General features: G+C 41.9%; 1 protein-coding gene across 7 annotated transcripts in view; it reads left to right on the top strand.

Annotated features, from left to right (window-relative positions):
• SPATA13 (spermatogenesis associated 13) overlaps positions 1-17,897 on the top strand; it is a 328,609-nt gene that overhangs the window by 286,087 nt on the left and 24,625 nt on the right. For all 7 annotated transcript variants that reach the window (XM_084650283.1, XM_084650285.1, XM_084650282.1 and 4 more), the window contains 5 exons: positions 8,301-8,437; positions 8,732-8,911; positions 10,512-10,697; positions 12,640-12,819; positions 15,113-15,345. In XM_084650283.1, the coding sequence (XP_084506409.1) occupies positions 8,301-8,437; positions 8,732-8,911; positions 10,512-10,697; positions 12,640-12,819; positions 15,113-15,345 (916 nt within the window). The remainder of the gene's footprint in view (positions 1-8,300; positions 8,438-8,731; positions 8,912-10,511; positions 10,698-12,639; positions 12,820-15,112; positions 15,346-17,897) is intronic.

Below are 17,897 nucleotides of genomic sequence, written 5' to 3'. Positions count from 1 at the left end.
GCATGCATGCCTGTCTTACCCATAGGTAGAGAAACTTCATTAAAATATTCCCAAACTAGGTCTCTTTTACGGCCTGCTGCCATTATAGGTTTTCTTTTCTAGTGAGAGAATGGTATGGTAGACCTCAAATCAATGAAGGCTACACTCAGAAAGACCTCAAGACTTCTGGAATATGCTGCTCAAACAGTTCCACTTTTTTTCTACTGCCTGTCCCTCCCTTATCACATTTATCTCCAGACTTCTTCTCATTGTCCTGATCTATTCCGCACCCAACAATCTTATATTCATTGAACTTTTTGAAATTTTGCACTTTTAGAGAGAGGTAAGGGATTGACTCTGTGTACACAAATTTGCAGAGGGACAATAGGGTTGAGGTCTGTTATTTCTCAGCTCTATATATTTATTTAAAACATTTTTGCTGTTAACAAGCATGTTTCCTCTGGAGAGACAAATCCACCATTTGAGAACTGCAAAACTAAGTATCTCTGATGGTATCGTCTAGACTGAGCACTGAGTCCCATTGGGTAGTGTGACAAAGTTCCTCCTCTACCTTGGTGGCTCTTGCGCTTATTGGTGGAGTTGCTCGCCTTGGAGCTTCACGGCAGCCCTCAGCTTGGCCGTTTTTCTGAACCTACAGTCCAGGTCAACTCCTCCTCTGTCCGACCAGGAGTTGGGAAGTTTTGGGGGAACCCGGGCCCGCCCTCTACTCCAGGTTCCAGCCCAGGGCCCTGTGGAATGCAGCTGTCTAGAGTGCCTCCTGGAACAGCTGTGCGACAGCTACAACTCCCTGGGCTACTTCCCCATGGCCTCCTCTCAACACCTTCTTTATCCTCACCATAGGACCTTCCTCCTGGTGTCTGATAATGCTTGTACTCCTCAGTCCTCCAACAGTATGCGTTCTCACTCTCAGCTCCTAGCGCCTCTTGCTCCCAGCTCCTTACATGCGCACCACAAACTGAAGTGAGCTCCTTTTTAAACCCAGGTGCCCTGATTAGCCTGCCTTAATTGATTCTAGCAGCTTCTTGATTGGCTGCAGGTGTTCTAATCAGCCTGTATATCTTAATTGTCTCCAGAAGGTTCCTGATTGTTCTGGAACGTTCCCTGTTATCTTACCCAGGGAAAAGGGACCTACTTAACCTGGGGCTAATATATCTGCCTGTTATTACTCTCTTGTAGCCATCTGCCCGACCCTGTCACAGTAGATAGAAAGATTAACCTAAATAATCTATACAGAAGCCCCTGGAACCCCGTAAGATTGGGTCCCTAATCCATGAACTATTGGAACTCATTTACAAAACTTTTCTTAAACGTTACATGAATATATTGTCTCATACTATAGAATTAGAATTTATAATCCCTACTCCATGATGAGATATCTTTGAGTTATAATGTATCTTAATTAAAACTATCTTTTAAAAAAGCATTTTATCAAATAAATCTGATTTAAATAAAAAAAAAAATTTTTATCCATCCTGGTTGGAAGGAAGCTTCCCTTGAGAATAATTTTGCAGCGCTGTTCTGGTGCACAAAGAGTGATTTTATGGCTTCAGAGACTAGATGTTAGATTGTATAGACGACTTGTCTGCTCCAGTGTGGGGATTTCCTATATGTTCCATAAAAAGTCACAGAGTGTTAATGCTTTTCACCCAGAAATTGTGGTTTCAGATTAACTAAGGTCATTAGTGAATTGCAGTTGGTGGTCTGAGCTGAGACTCAGTGGATTGCTTGCCTAATTTGTTAAACTAACACAAAATTTTGTCCAGTTCATCAGGGTCCAGTCAAAAGCCTGGAATAGCAGGAATGATTGCAAGTCAGGATTTCGATTCATTGGCAAGCTTGTGTTGGGTAGCTTCATCATGACAGCCACCTGTACTATATGTGATCCCAGGTAGAGTTGTCAGACTCCTACCAGCGTGTGCATTGTTAGGTCAGATTGTCACTCTGGTATTATCGACTTTCTGCACTTGTAGTGTTTTTTAATGGGCTCTGACAAGAATTTTCCTCACAGCGACATGAGAAATTTTAGTGAGTGCTTTCTACTTCTTCACCTTAGAATGTAAAGTATACCAGCAAAAGAACTGGAGGCAACAGCAGATGGGGCATCAACATAAGTGGACCATCCATGCCTGCCTACAGTAGGATATTGAAAAACTGGCCCTAAAGAAGTCATTGGATTAAAAAAAAGAATGGGCTAGAAGGATATGTCCCATATTTTAAGTGAAGCAAGATAACAGGAGGACTCTCAAATTGTCCTCTTGCATGGTGTGAGTGGAAAGGACTCTCTTTTCTTCTCTATTCTATTCAACGTCACTCTTATGGCTGTGGCACCTTCAGTGCCCACAGCCACAATATGGCCACCAGTCGTGAGACTTTGAAGCAGACCTGAGGACATGAGAAATCCTACCCTGGAAAAACCTTATTCTAAGGCCCAAAGCCTGAGATTAGGTTTTCATTTTTATATTGAAGCAACAACTTCCTGAGCAGTATTGATGTTTCTTCTTTCTTCCTAGGAAAGAAGGAACTGTGTAAACTGTACAGTTGTTACAACTTGAAAAGAGGTGGAATGTGGCTGGACCTATGTTCAACATGTTCATATACATGGCCTAGAACCCTGCAAGCCGTGCTGAGGTGCTGGTGCAGAGTTGTGTTCTTATTGTGAGGAATGGCTCATTTGGGCCTCTCTTTCTGTGTGTGCATTTATTTATGGATGCAGTTGATGTCATTTAGATTTCTACATATCTGATTGTGTCCTCAGTTATTTGTGCTTCCTCATTCCCTTCCTTCTCTCTTCCCCCAATCCTCTTGTGCAACAAGCAACTGGCCCACAATAACGCACGTGATATTTTGTCTTGCTTAGCGTGGGGCTGGGATCACAAGGACACACAGAACTTCTTGGGGCAAATGCTGGTCCTATTGAAATCAATGAGAGTTCGCTATTGGCTTCACACAGGCCAAGGCCAGGTGATATTGGACAGCTATCATAATTAACAAACAGATTTTTGTTGGTCCCTTGAATCGCCACTGAAAGGAGTTTTCAATGTAGTGAGATCTAACCATCTTAACTTAATTTTCTTGTCCATATTTTATGCTATTCCTTTTTCATCTGCCTAGTCACATTCTCAGAGGCGTGATAGAATAATTCAAAGGGGTGAATCTGTTTTATGTTATAGTTTTAGGTTTTTGTCTGGACAGCACTTGTTCAGTGTGAATTCTTCAGTCGTTGATGGATATCCCAGGGTTGGGGGCCTTTTATGACTTAAGCAAAGTCTATGGATGACTTATTTTTTAGTTTTTACTGATTTGTATTGCAAGACACCTTGCAACTGTGCTGTATATGTGCTTTTCGTAATATACTGTCGCTTATTGTAACTGTGATTATTCAGCAAGTCTATTTTCAGTAGGGAATTATGGTGCAGTTCAATGATTCAGAAGGGAGAGCTGTATTTTTCATGTCCACTGGTCACCTCCAAAATGCAGCAGGTCCTTGATTTTAGTAAACAAACGTCATTAATATTGTGTTATAAGTTTGGCATTTCATTCTCTCCCTGAGATGATACAATAGGAAACCATGTGATTTCTGTGGGTGTTGTGATATGCTGTATGCAAAGTCCCTTGGTGGTTTTCTGAGCATATTACTAGAGAAACTAGCCCCTAGTAAAAGGACTGGCATAGCTAAACAATGTTGTTTCCGTATAGAGAATCAGTAAGTGTGAGTCCTGTCCACAGACATATAGCACCATGACTTCTTTTAAAATTATTTCAGGATTTTCTTTTTATACCAGTTTTCAAAAAATTAGTACAAATGCAGGTTGTTGAAGAGACATAATTTGACTGTAGGGGCAAATCCTGCCCTTGCCTCTAGAACCAATTCAATTCCCCTATGCAAACGGGTGCATGATGCTGGGGTGATGGATGCTAATCTCCATAGGGTCCCCTGTGCTCTGACATGAGAGGGTTAGTGGGGTCACTGCTGAAGTGGGCTATGGAATGACTGAAGCCAGGGCTAAGTGGCTATTTGTGTCCTTCCCTCTCTACCGCCTGTGGTAGAGTTACACTGAGGCTGCGGCCTGAGTGGGAGAATGCCTCCCCTGCCCCATCACCCCTCAGAGCAATTGACTGCTGTTTAGAATTTGGGTTATAATGTAGTGATAGTCGCTTGTAACCAAACAAATATACCACAGTTTAGTTGTGAAGTAACAGCAGCATTTAATAACTGTGTGAAAAATACCTTTGGGTGTATAGTTATACCTACATTTTGGAATAATATAAATACACAATGTTATGCAAAACAGTATTGGAAGACATATTTTTGCATATGGCTAGAAGAAATTGCAACCCGCAATAGCCTTTTCCTGTGACATGGAGTAAAAGAGATATATCTTTGAATTTAGATTGAAACTCTAATTCACATTTAGCTGCTTTAATGAAAAGTAGCAAATACACTCTCTGGCACTGACAAGACTGAAAAACATTCTTTGTTGCAGTGTCATTAGCTACAGTGCAGTAGACTGTAAGTACATTATCAATGAACACTGTATATACAGGTTTTGTTTCTTTTCTGTAATTTCCTCCCTAAGGGTACCCCATGATGTCACTGATCCACTAAACCCACAGCTATACGGAACAGTGAGTGAGCTGTCAGTTTCTGAGTAGGCTCCGGCCTGATATGCACATACAGAAGCTCAAAGCAATGAATAAGCTGTTTCTGAATTTTCAGTAGCTCAAAGGCTCTAAGCCTTTCTGGTTCTCTGTGAATCTTTTAGGACTAAACTTCACCTATTAAAGGCCAAGCCCCTACTCTGTCTGTTGTTTTTGACAACAGCATGGTAGCCAGTGGGGGAATGGCACGATTTTGGAGTCTGGAGAGCCTTCAGATGGGTATGTGTGAGTAGAAGGTGCACTCTTTTTATTCTCTGTATTGTTTCTGATTTAAAATTATCAAGTGTTAGTGTCACTGGGCTTGATTCTGATCACACTCTTGTTGTTGTAAAAAATGTAAACTCCACTGCAATCAACAGAGTTACACCAATGGAAAGCTGGATAGAGATCAGAATCAGGCCCACATTGTCTTAAGTTTTTGCAATCCATTAGAGCTACAGGGATACCCATCCCTATCTGTAAAATATTTACTCCTGCCAGTAAACATTAGAGGAATGGATACAGAGAGTAAGTGATTGGTTTTGTTGTTGTTTGTTTTTTGTGTTTTGTTTTTAATCTAGCTACCAAGGCAATGGAAGCTTCTTGACTGGTAAGGAATAACAAGCAGTTACCAGTCCAAAATTACTCTCCTTTTTCATCTTTAGTTAAATGTTTTAGAGTATTTATGTCTACTATCTTTGCTGCAACAAACCAGTTGTCAATACTGACATTACAATGCGGCTGTAAAAATGAGATCCAGGATGAAGTTTACCACTTCAGATTTGAGGCTAGAAGCTGATTTTTATATATTATTTATTTACAGATTTTCAGGAAAGCAATGTCAGTGAGTTTTAAATGAGACAACTTTTAAAATATATATTTCTATTCGTTTTCAGATTTGTAACCCTATGGCTAGGAGATCTCAACTTTTTAATAGGAATTTTGCAGTCTCCTGGATTAGTTCTATGAAACATTAATATGAATGTATATTTTAAAATGTTCTGGGGTGGGTAGAATAACTTATTGTTTTACATCAAGACTGAGGGCAAAATTGTGTCCTTCTAAAGAAAGAAAGCCACAAGGTAAATGTTTTCACTGACCTTTGCATCCTATGGCCTTGATTACCCTTGAAAAATTAGTATCCATATAACAGGAAATGCTTGCAAGGATGCAAGTGTAAGCACTAATATAGACAGGGCTATCTATACTGTCATGAAAACCTATGGGTTACACATATTATGCCCACTGCCCACAGCCCATCTGCGTGGGATCCGGAAAGCAAGGCAAGCCTCTCTGGTAGAGGTGGTTGGGAATTTTTTGGCTGACTGGCTTTTTGTCAAAAAATGCTGATTTGTCAAAACATTGCTTTTTGTGGAAATGTATAATTTTTGACAAAAGTTTTGCTGGGGAGGTTTTTCAGCTCCAAGATGGAATTTCTGGTCAAAACAAGAATTAGAGAGGGAGACATCCAACCTAGAATAGCCAATACCTTCCTGGTTAGATCACTCACCTGGGATGTGGGAGGCGCAGATTTAAATCGCTTTTCCAAATCTGGCAGAGCAGGGACTAAAACCTGACTCTCCCAGGTTCCACACGAGTGCCCTAATCTCCCCATCACTTCTGCGTTTTTTCACCAAAAAATAAAATAAAATTCAAAATCGCTTGATTTCATCCCACTGCAGAATGGGGACATATTTTTTGAATCTTGAAAATTTTAATGGGATAGGAAAACCATTTCCCACCTAGTTCTACTCGCTGCTTCTTTCTCTTTCCTAGCCTACTCCGTGCAGGATTACACTGCAGGCCATCTGCAAGGGCAGCGTGTGAATCCCCACTTCGGGGAAGCTACCCTGCCCCTTCCATCCCTGGAGCCCTGAGCCCTCCCCTCCCCTCACTACAGCCAAGGAAGCCCCGCCCCGCCCGCCCCTGCAGCTGCTGGGCAGCCCAAGCACCAGCCTGACCCCCGGGACACCAGCCGGCCCAACTACTGGCCCAATCCCCAGGCCAGTCCGAGCACGGGCTAGTGTTGCCAGGCGTCCACTTTTCGACCGGCACACCGGGTCAAAAAGGGACCTTTGTGGCTCCGGTCAGCACCACTGACCGGACTGTTAAGTGTGGTTGGCAGCGCTGCCAGTGCTGCAGGACTGGCAGGCTCCCTACCCAGCTCCACGTGGCTCCCAGAAGCAGTCAGCATGTCCCTCTGGCTCCTAGGTGAAGGGGCAGCCACGGGGCTCTGCGTGCTGCTCCTGCCCCGAGTGCCGGCTCTGAAGCTCCCATTGGCTGGGAACTGCAGCCAATGGGAGTTGCAGGGAGCAGCACCTGCAGGCGTGGGCAGCGTGCAGAACCCCATGGCAGCTCCTTCACCTAGGAGCCGGGGGACATCCTGGCTGCTTCCAGAATCCAGCTGACGTAAGCGCTACCCGGAGCGCATGCCCCAGTCCCTTCCCACGCCCCAACATCCTGCCCCAGCCCTGAGCCCTCTCCTGCACCCCAAACCTCTCATCCCTGGCCCCACCCTAGAGTCCACACCCCCAGCCAGAGCCCTCACATCCCCTCTGCACCCCACTCCCCAGCCCGGAGCCCCCTCCCACACTCTGAATCCCTTGGCCCCAGCCCCACCCTAGAGTCCACACCACCAGCCAGAGCCCTCACCCCTCCCATACTCCAACCCCCTGCCCCAGCCTGGTGAAAATAAGCGAATGAGCAAGGGTGGGAGAGAGTGAGCAATGGAGGGAGGGAAGAAGGAGTGAGCAGGGGCGGGGCCTCAGAGAAGGGGTGGTGCAGGGGCATGGCTTCAGGGCAGGGTAAGGGTCAGGGCAAGGGTGTTCGATTTTCTGCAATTAGGAAGTTGGTAACACTAGCACTGGCCTGACCCCTGGACTGATGGTCGGCCGGGCTTCCTCAGGCCACCGAGCCCCAAGCTCCAGGCTGCCAGCCCAAACTGAACCCCTTCTAGCTTCAGGGGAATGGGGGAGCAAGGGTGGGGCTTCAGGGTGGAGTAAGGGTGGGGCCTCAGCCTCAGTTGGGGAGACTAACCTGACCTACAATGCCCACTGCCCACCTGCCTAAGAGTCATATAAAGACTAGGGCCCAGATTTTTAAATGTATTTAGGCATTGCTGTGCTTAGAATTGGAATGCCTAAGTATCATTTTCAAAAGAGACTTAGGCACTTATGAGCCTAAATTGTTTTTGACAGTCAATGGGATTGAGGCTCCTAAGTGCCAAACCCCTTTTGAAAATTAACGTAAGCTCCTAAATCAGTTAGGCATTGGACTCCTGAGCTCAACAACACCTACATACCTTTTAAAATCTGGACCTAAATTCTTTCCCCTGAATCAGGGACCCCTGCAGGAAACTACCTACCTGTGACACAGGCCCAAAAAGTTTAATGGTTTACATCCAGGTTTACTTTTGTGTAGCTGTTTGCTTCAGTGGAGTTATTCCTGATTTGTATGGTTGTGTAAATGAGAGAAAATCACTCCCTAAGTAAACGCGTTGTTATATTTTCAAGAGCAAAGGCACTTTCTAAGGGGTTTTGCCTTAGCCTATTGGCAGCTTTATGTTCACATTTTTTATTAAATTGTTTTTGTATGTTTGCTTTTCTGAGAAGACTTTGATTAAACCAAATTACTCTGTTTCAAGCCTGTCACTTTTGTTTTAGTTGTTACAGATGGTGGAACTGAATCTTCTGCCTTAGTTGATGACAATGGTAGTGAGGAGGATTACAGTTATGAGGAGCTCTGCCAACCCAGCCCTAGATACCTGCAGCCTGGAGGGGAACAGCTAGCAATTAATGAGGTAAGTGGAGGATACATTCTAGTATGTCTAACCTTTTGGTGATGATGTTGCATGCGTTTTATATAACCGTACTCAAACTTGGGAGTCTGAGATCCAGACCTTTTTGCTGCATTATTCAATTTCTCAGACAGATAATTATACAAGGACACATTTCTCAAAATACTCGGCTCATCCTGAAACAGACTTATTTATCTCCTTTTTGTTTAATTATGCTTGTTTAGTTTTCTAGCAGTCTACGGATTGGTCTTTGCTGAGCTTTTGTCCTTCACCAACTCTTTCCCCCCCACATTTCAGCTGATAAGTGATGGCAGCATGGTCTATGCAGAGGCACTGTGGGACCATGTGACTATGGATGATCAAGAGCTAGGTTTTAAAGCTGGGGATGTCATCCGAGTCCTTGAAGCTTCCAACAAAGACTGGTGGTGGGGAAGAAATGAAGACAAGGAAGCCTGGTTTCCAGCTAGCTTTGTCAGGGTTAGTAACCTATGTCTGTTCCTTTTCTACAACGAGGGCCTGATTCACCACTGCATTATTGCAGCTTTACATCAGGCTCCTGGTAACATGTCAGTATAACAATGGCTTGTTTTATTTTGTTAAAAGTTGCTATTCTTGCTTCAGCATAATTTACTTGGCCACATTTTACCGTCACTTACTCCTGGGTAACCCTGTAAAAATCCAAATAGAAATGAGGACAGAGAACCAGCTCATCATTATTATTTGGACTATGTCCCATGGATGTAAAGGAACCAACACTAATACCACTCAAGAGTGGTCAATATGTACAGAAAGAGCACAACAGTTTTGGGGATGGAGATGGGAACATGTGTTCTACTCAGCATTCTCTTCTGATATTTCAGGGATTTTGGTGGTAAAATAATGCCAGACCTGTCAGCTTCATCAATTGTGGCAGTTCTGTCCATAATGTGAATACCTTATTCGCAGTTCAGCCAAGAGTCTCATGACAGTACAGCTGCTGAGGGATAGCTATTGCTGTATTGTATCATTAATTATATTACAGCATCTTCTAGATGCCACAACTGAAATTGGGGCCCCACAGTGCTAGGCACTGTACAAGCAAATTGTAAGAGACAGACCCACCATAAAGAGTTTACCATCTAAGCAGGCATGCTGAAGAAAGAGTGGGTGAAAGGCAGCATTGTTGTTCCCATTTTACAGATAAGAAACTGAGGCAGAGAGATTAAAGGTAAAATTTTCAAAAATGCCTGAGTCACTTAGGCCCAGATTTTTAAAGGTATTTAGGCATTGCAATGTTGAATAAAGCAACACCTAAATACCTTTAAAAATGTGAACTTCAGGCACTCTTGAAAATATTATTCTTAAGTGATTTGTCCAAGAGCACATACAGAGTTAATAGCAGAGCTGGGGCTATTAAACCCAGATCTCCCTCATCACAGTCCAGTGATTTAACCACATGGTCATTTTTCCTGTAAATTTTACCATTTCTGTGAATTAGGTGAATAATGAAGTTGATGGGACTCTAGTACAAAAATGTTCAATCTGACTTCAGAAAAATGTATTTTTAACTTTAAATATCAGTGTGAGTGCCTCATCCTTTGGGAAAGGAGGACAATTGGGGAAGGGAGAAATGACTGTAACTGATTACTTCAGATCAGTGTCATCCTAATTTAACATGGAAAATAATGCCACAATATTTTTATTTGAGTATTGGCAGTGAGTGTTCACTGCTCATGGTCTCTCTAATAAATCTGCACTTCTGTTCACAAAAAATACAGGCAACACTTATAGGATGGCCTTCAGATACTATGGTGATGAAGGTCCATATGGGTACCCAAAAAGAAAGAGTTGGCCCATTCCTGAAACCTTTACATTAGTAGCCAGTGGAAATACTTGAATAAGAGTTACATGATAGACCTTATTATGGAATCCTATTTCTATAACCTAGGACTGAGGACCAGTTATATAATAATAATAATTAATAATCGGTTATGAGCTGCCTCTATTGTAATTAAATAAAGTTTGTAATAGTTTTTAACATTTGTTTTTGTAACACCTTGCTGCACTACTCTAGCTGTCTTTTCTGTTATGAATGCAGCTACGAGTTAATCAGGAAGAACTACCAGAAAATTGTGGTAGCATCCAAGATGAAGAGCAACATGCAGATGCTAGTAAACATCGCCAAAAAATTGCTGAAAACAAGGATCAGATGAGAACCAATGTTATACAGGAAATAATGAACACGGAGAGAGTCTATATCAAACATCTCAAGGACATCTGTGAGGTAGTGTCAAGCCATAGACTTAGAGCATTCCACAGACCTAATTTGAACAAACGTCCCTTGTGAGTGAAAACTTGAGCATTTTCTGTTGTCAGAAGATTCATCATTGCAATTCTAAGGCTGTCAATGAGAATGCTCTCTTGCGCAGTTCTAACTCCCTTCTTTATTGAACACCATAATACATCTTTTTGAAAGAACACTTCATTTTGTACCTGTTAACAATGCTTTGCTCTCCTGACTGCAGTTTCCATGTTGGGGAGAGAGTCCAGCTTAGTTAGTATTTGCTACCACTTTGCCTCAGTAGATAACTATAAATCCATGTAATATGGTAGTATCTAGTTACAGTTTAGTGACTGATCATTTTGAAGGTGGTCTGCAGAGGAAAAAATGAAAAATTGGATTTGTGCTTTTTTTTTTCTGGTCATTTATTATGTAATTCTAATTTTTTAAAATATTCTCCTTGTTTAAACTGCAGCAAGATCAGTAGTATCAAGACTTACCTTCTCTGTTATTGTTTTTTTGCTGGAGTTTCCTTGGAGGACCAGAGACCTGTAGTAGGAACGTTCTCACACCTTAATTAAAGTTTGAGCCTTTAACTATGAACATTTTTCTCCCACATTAGGGTTGGATGTTTGAGCTAGAGTGGTAAAAAGAAACCAATGAAGGATGGTAAACAGCCTGACCAAAAAAAAAACTTCTCCTTTCAGTTCGTTAGATTTCACTTCCTTTCTGCTTGTGATGTCATAGTCCTATTAGTTCTCCACTCATATATAGAATCTTCCGGGAAAAACAAAAATTATAAGAGCTGTCCTTCTAGTGTGGAAAACAAACAGATTATTTTTTTATCAGGCCTTCTTCATACATTCTAAAGAAACAAAACAAAGGCACAAACCCATTTTTTTCAGATCATCTTTAAAAAATGTTGCTAAATGTCAGTTCCTTGAGCAAGATCATCATTAAGATACACTTTTTATCTATGCCAGAGTAAGTGTAATTAAATCGTATACTATAGGACATAAGCTATAAAAGGTCAGGGAGGAATTTTTACCAACACGTGTATCTCTGACACATTTGGCTTGGTTCATGGTGGGTGAATTTCATCTTCCATTGAAGCATCAGGTATTGGCAATTGCTAGACGAATACCAGACTGGCTAAACCAATGTAAATGTAAACAATGTGCAAATGTAAACAAACTGTCTGGTGACCCGCCAGCAAATTACCCTGATAGGCTGTGTGTGGCCTGCGGGCTGCAGGTTGCCCACCACTGCTCTAAGTGGTCTCTATGCCACTAGATAGAACAGAACACCACACCCCGGAGGTGTGAGGGTTACACTAGCCCTAGCAAAGATTATCTTTAGGCTGTGTTTTTACAGAATTTGGTTTTGTCTGTACAGGCAAGATCAAACTCTGTCATAGCACAGTTGGGGCAGTAACTACTAAGCACTGTGGCAAAACTGGTAGTGCAGGCTCTCCTCCTCCTGGATTGGTAGTTATAACAAGATCATAGACTATTAGCGTTGGAAGGGACCTCAGGAGGTCATCTAGTCCAACTCCCTGCTCAAAGCAGGGCCAATCCCCAATTTTTGGCCCAGATCCCTAAATGGCCCCTTCAAGGATTGAACTCACAACCCTGGGTTTAGCAGGCCAATACTCAAACCACTGAGCTATCCCTCCCCCCACATAATTAGATATTATACAAGTGCTGACATCTGGCTTCCTGACTAATCCACTCTAGTGTGAAACAGAATTAGGATTGGGAGAATCAGTAACCTAACTGTTCAGACAGTTTTGTAGTGAATATGGCATTGAAATCAGACACCACAAAAATCTAACCTTGGAAAGCAGAATATCAAATTGAGTTGCCTTGTTCAGTACAAACTCCATTTTCAAGCTCTTGATCTCTTTCAGATTTGATACAAAGAGGTTTTCTTGTTTTATGTCCAGGGATATATTCGGCAGTGTCGTAAACATACAGGAATGTTCACCACGGCTCAGTTAAACACCATTTTTGGAAACATTGAAGATATTTACAAATTCCAAAGAAAGTTTCTGAAAGATCTTGAGAAACAGTACAACAAAGAGGAACCTCATTTAAGTGAAATTGGATCCTGCTTTCTTCAACATGTATGTAATTTAACTCCATTTCGCTTATGAAATAAAAAAAATGTGATCAGTAAATGTTAAACTACCGTGAGGAAGACACTTTAGATAGTGCTGATTATATGAAAACATTTAAAATCCCTCCCCTTTTTCCACCTCCACCCTTTGAGTAGGCCTATTTTCCTTGTTAAGTGAACAGTCTTTCCATTTTCATAGCTATGGTGAACCCAAGGTCCCAGATGAACAGAACAGTTTCCAACAATCACAGGCAATGTTCCCTCTAATTTTTTCCATCCATGTGTGGAATAAACCTGGATATAATATATAATATATATTTTTAAAAAGTTACCATAGGCATTATACCATAGGCATAATTACTCCAGCCAGGACAGGTTGGGCACTTTAGAACTCACTACTCAAAGAATTAAATTTAAGTGTAAGAGAAATAAAAATTATGAAATGCATAGACCAGTCAAAACACTAAAATAACACTTTGAAAGCATAAAATTACAGAGAATATATATGCATTGCAGGAAATACCAAGAAGTAACAACAACTATAATACAAGTATGTGTTGAGAGGTGAGTGAGAAAGAGACAGAGACTCTGGGTGTGGGTGTGGGTGTGAGAGAGAAAGAGAGACAGAGACTCCGTGGGTGTGTGTGTTGGCTGCTGGGGAAAGTTGTGCACTGTCTCTTTAAGCAGTGAAAGCTTTCCTGCTCTGTGCTGAGCCCTGTTGTTTCCCCTCCCCCACTCTGCGGAGATGGGGTACATGGGCAGGGGGAGGAGGGGAGAGTGTGTGTGTGTGTCTGAGTGAGTGAGTGAGAGAAAGTCTGTGTGAGCTGGCTTCTGGGGAAATGTCAGAAACAGTGCACTGTCTCATTGGCCTGGTCTATACTAGGGGAGGGATCGATCTAAGATACGCTACTTCAGCTTCGAGAATCGTCGACTCTGCTTCTGCCTCACACTCTGGTAGAGTTCCGGAGTCGTCAGCAGAGCGATCGGGGATCGATTTATCGGGTCTACACTAGATGCGATAAATCGATCCCTGATAGATCGATCACTACCGATCCAGCGGGTAGTGTAGACGTGGCCTTTAAGAAAGGCAGTCAGCCGACAGCCACTCACCATTCAGATTGCAGCAGCTCCTAGTCCTCCTGAGCCAGACTGTCCCCTCTGTCCTGCTCTGCAGAGATGGGGTACAGGGGCAGGGGGAGGGGGACATCCTGACATCAGCACCCTCCTCCCTCCCCCACCTTCTGCTCTGCACAGCCAGCAGGAGGGTCCCAGGAGCAGCTGCAGGATGGAGTAACATGGTGGGACGGGCACCTGAACACATGCTGCCTCCTGTGCACAGAATGGCATTTAAACCTCTCCTGCCTGGCAGCCTACACACGCAGCTTACAGGGAACACAGATCACAGGTTAACATTTAACTGCAGGCATCTGAGTTGATTTTGTTCTTTGGAAACTACATCCAGTATCTTCCCAGAGAAAATATTAACCAGGGTGTTTGACAAAGGTGGGAAAAGAGTCGCATATCACTGCTAATCGCCTACATAACCTCCAAGTAGACTTATGAAAAAAAGTTTGGCAAATAGAAATATCACCAAAAAATGCATTTTGGAGGGTTCAATAACTATTAATGTATTTGGGTAGAACTCGCTGAATAGTTTAGGCTTAAAAATACTTTTTTTTTTCAAAGTCATTTTGCTTGAGAACAGCATTTTGTTTTCAAATTTGGCCAGTTTAAAAAAAAAAGCGGGGGGGAGGGCATAAAAGCCAAAAATGATAAAATAGAAAAAAAAATTAAAAACTGTTTAGAGTCAATTCAAACATTTCACTCAACTCAAAATGACGTTTTTTCAAGTTTTTCAATTTGAAAAAATCTCTTAAAAAATTGGTTTCGTTCAAATTGAACTAGATTATCGTTATTACTACTGTTAACCAAAAAAATCTATTATTCGACCATAGGAAGCTTCCAATTTCCAAGGCTCCTCAAAGAAAACCCCATATGACTGAGATTCACAAATGTGGTTAGCATAAAGAGATATTCGGGTTTTTTTCCATTTCAGAAAGCAGCAAGCACTGCTGGCCAATGCACTCCCCCACAATCCACATTAACAGGAGTTTCACCTATTACCAATTGTAGAATAGATTCTCCTGTGTTTTCTAAATAGATTGTTATTCAGTTTGGGTGTAATTTAGCAAACTGTCTAATTAGTGTAACCAGAAGTATTTTATAACTTTAATATCGATTTTTGATTTTGTCTTTTTAAGATGAATGTTTTAGCTAAAGCTTTGGTTTTTCCTTTATAGCAAGAAGGTTTTGCCATCTACTCAGAATATTGTAACAATCATCCCAGTGCCTGCCTTGAGCTTTCCAACCTAATGAAACAGGGCAAATACCGTCACTTCTTTGAGGCCTGTCGCCTGCTTCAGCAGATGATTGACATTGCTATTGATGGCTTTCTCCTTACACCTGTTCAGAAGATCTGTAAATACCCTCTTCAGCTTGCAGAGTTACTCAAATATACGACCGAAGTGCACAGGTGAGAGAATTAAAATGAGCTCTTTTAGACCATAATGCTACCTTACTGCTAAAGCAGTCTAAGGTAGATTTGGTCAGGCAGTGGATGACATCCTGCTTCCTTCTGATCAATGGCAAAGCTGTGATTGACTTCAGTGGGGACAGAATTTCACCCAATATGTTCATCATCCTGGGACTATGTGAAAAAATATTTCAGAAACAATGTACAGGTTAAATAGTCACCCTTGACTATAAGGGGACTGATCTGGAGAGAGAGAGACACACACACAGGAAGAATGAGAGAGAAGGAGGGAAGGAAGGAAGAAGAGATTTGTAAACCAGAGTGAAAAAACACCAAGGGAAAAATGAATAAGGGATACATGTAGGGGATAAAAGGAAAGAATTAGAAAAGAGAAGTGTCTCAGGGTATGTCAACACAGCAGAGAAAAACCTGCAGCTGGACTGTACCAGCCGACTCGGGTTTGCCAGGCTCGGACTGGAGGGCTGTTTCGTTGCTAGGTTGACTTCCCTCTCACCCCTCACGGTTCTAGAGTCAGCCACAGGTTTTTCTTTGCTGTGTAGACACACCCGTAGAGATAGAAAAGGTGAAGACAGTCTTAGAAGAACAACATAAACTGAACATGTTTAATAGTATTAAACACTGAAAAATTATGTTCAAGGGGAAAAAGGATACTGAAAAATCCTTATGAAATGATGTAGTTAGATTCTGCAAGAAACAAGTGAATCAAAGGCGGGGAGGGGGGAAAAGGGAACAACCAGTATAGGAAGACTAAATAATTTTGTGGTGGAAAAATATATTAATATATTACCCAGATTATCTACATTCATTGTTACTATCTTCAGTGTAGGAAACAACCCTGGACATAGGGTCTTACTTAGGCAAAACTCTCTCCAAAGGAATATTTGCTGGTGATCTGAGAATCACTCATGTGTATGGATCTTCATGCAGTGTTTTGTTAACTGGCAGCCAGTTCAGGAAATGACCATTTCCTTTGTTATTACTGCACTCTTTCTTAACCCAGTAATCTCTTCTCCAGTATATACTTTTCCAGATGATTCCCATGATTCAACTATCTTGGGTTTTTATCAGTCGTTTTGATGTCTTTTTTTTTTTTTTTTTTTTACCATTTTCCCCTTCAAAATTTCTTCAGAGCCCTCACAAAATTCACTTAGAAAATGCTTATCTGTGCTCTGTGGAAAGAGACCAGGGGCTTCCCTTGGTCTGAGCTGTTTGATTTTGTTCACTAAATGTGCAAAGGAACTGAGGCTGAGTCATTTTCTCAACTCACCACGAGGATCCCAGTTTAGCGGACCTAAGAGAGCCTATGTGGTAACCAGAAACAGACCTTGCCTTCTTCACAGGATCATAGTCGGTTCTGCTTAATAAAGAATGATCTCCTTTCTGTAGAATACTGAACCAAACTATAGAACTTAATAGAGATTAAATACCTGCTTTAGTTCTGCACATGTCTCAAGAAATTCTGTAGGTTGGTATAAAAACGGTTGAAAGATTATCATTCTCTGTTAAATTACATTATTGTAGTCATTTATATAAATCCCTATCTAATATTGGTTTAATCCCCATTATACTGTATAGGACTTTTCTATAATAAATATGAGAACAAAAGTCTGCAAAACCTACTTGTTACTTGAGATATACGCAGAACCATTCAGCTACACACATTGTTGTCGTCATCATCATCATTACTCCCATAACCACATTGGTCATTGGCGCACCATCACTGATGAGCAATCAACCAATTGTCTCCACCCCTGACGATCGTGTGTCAGTGCTTGAGTCTCCGCGAAGTCCATTCCTGTCCACTCTTTAATGTTGTCAATCCATCTCTTCTTCTGTCTACCTCTTCTTCTCTTCCCCTGTATTGTCCCTTGGAGGATGATCTTGTTACATGGCCATACCACTTCAGCTTGTGCTTCTTCACGGTTGTCAGGAGGTCTTCATATGACCCAGCGCATTGGGTAATGATGATGTGGACCTCTTCATTAGTGACGTGATCGAAGTAGGAGATGCCCAGGAGTTTACGGAAGTATCTCATCCCTACTACCTGTATTTTCCGTTCAAGTTCTGCTGTAAGGTTCCATGTCTCACATGCATACAGAAAAATGGAAATGACCAATGTGTGCAGCAGTTTCAGTTTGGATTCCAGGGAGATGTTCTTATTCCTCTAAATTGGCTTTAGCTTTGCCACTGCTGCTGTTTGCGCAGTTCTTGCCTGAATTTCTGCCTTGGATCCTTCATCAGTGACGATTGCCCCCAAATACTTGAACTGTTTCACTGTCTCCAGCTCTTGTCCACTAACAATGATATGTGAGCTGATCCCATCACGTTTGTTTGTCATCAACTTGGTTTTCTCTGCATTGATTTCCATGCCATATTTTGCAGAGGTTTCATCCAATTGTTTCACAAGGTTGGCAATGTGACCTTGTGATGCTAAATTTTTGGCTGCGGCAAAGGTAAATCGTGAGGCCAAGGTTCACCAGAACCAAGTTTGACTTAGAAAGACTCAGAGAATGAAACATTGCAGTCATTCC

This window comes from Lepidochelys olivacea (assembly GCF_965140295.1).
Source record: "Lepidochelys olivacea isolate rLepOli2 genome assembly, chromosome: 1".
NCBI lineage: Eukaryota > Metazoa > Chordata > Testudines > Cheloniidae > Lepidochelys > Lepidochelys olivacea.
The sequence above is the reverse complement of the archived record's forward strand: the minus strand, read 5'-3'. Positions and strand labels throughout refer to the sequence as shown.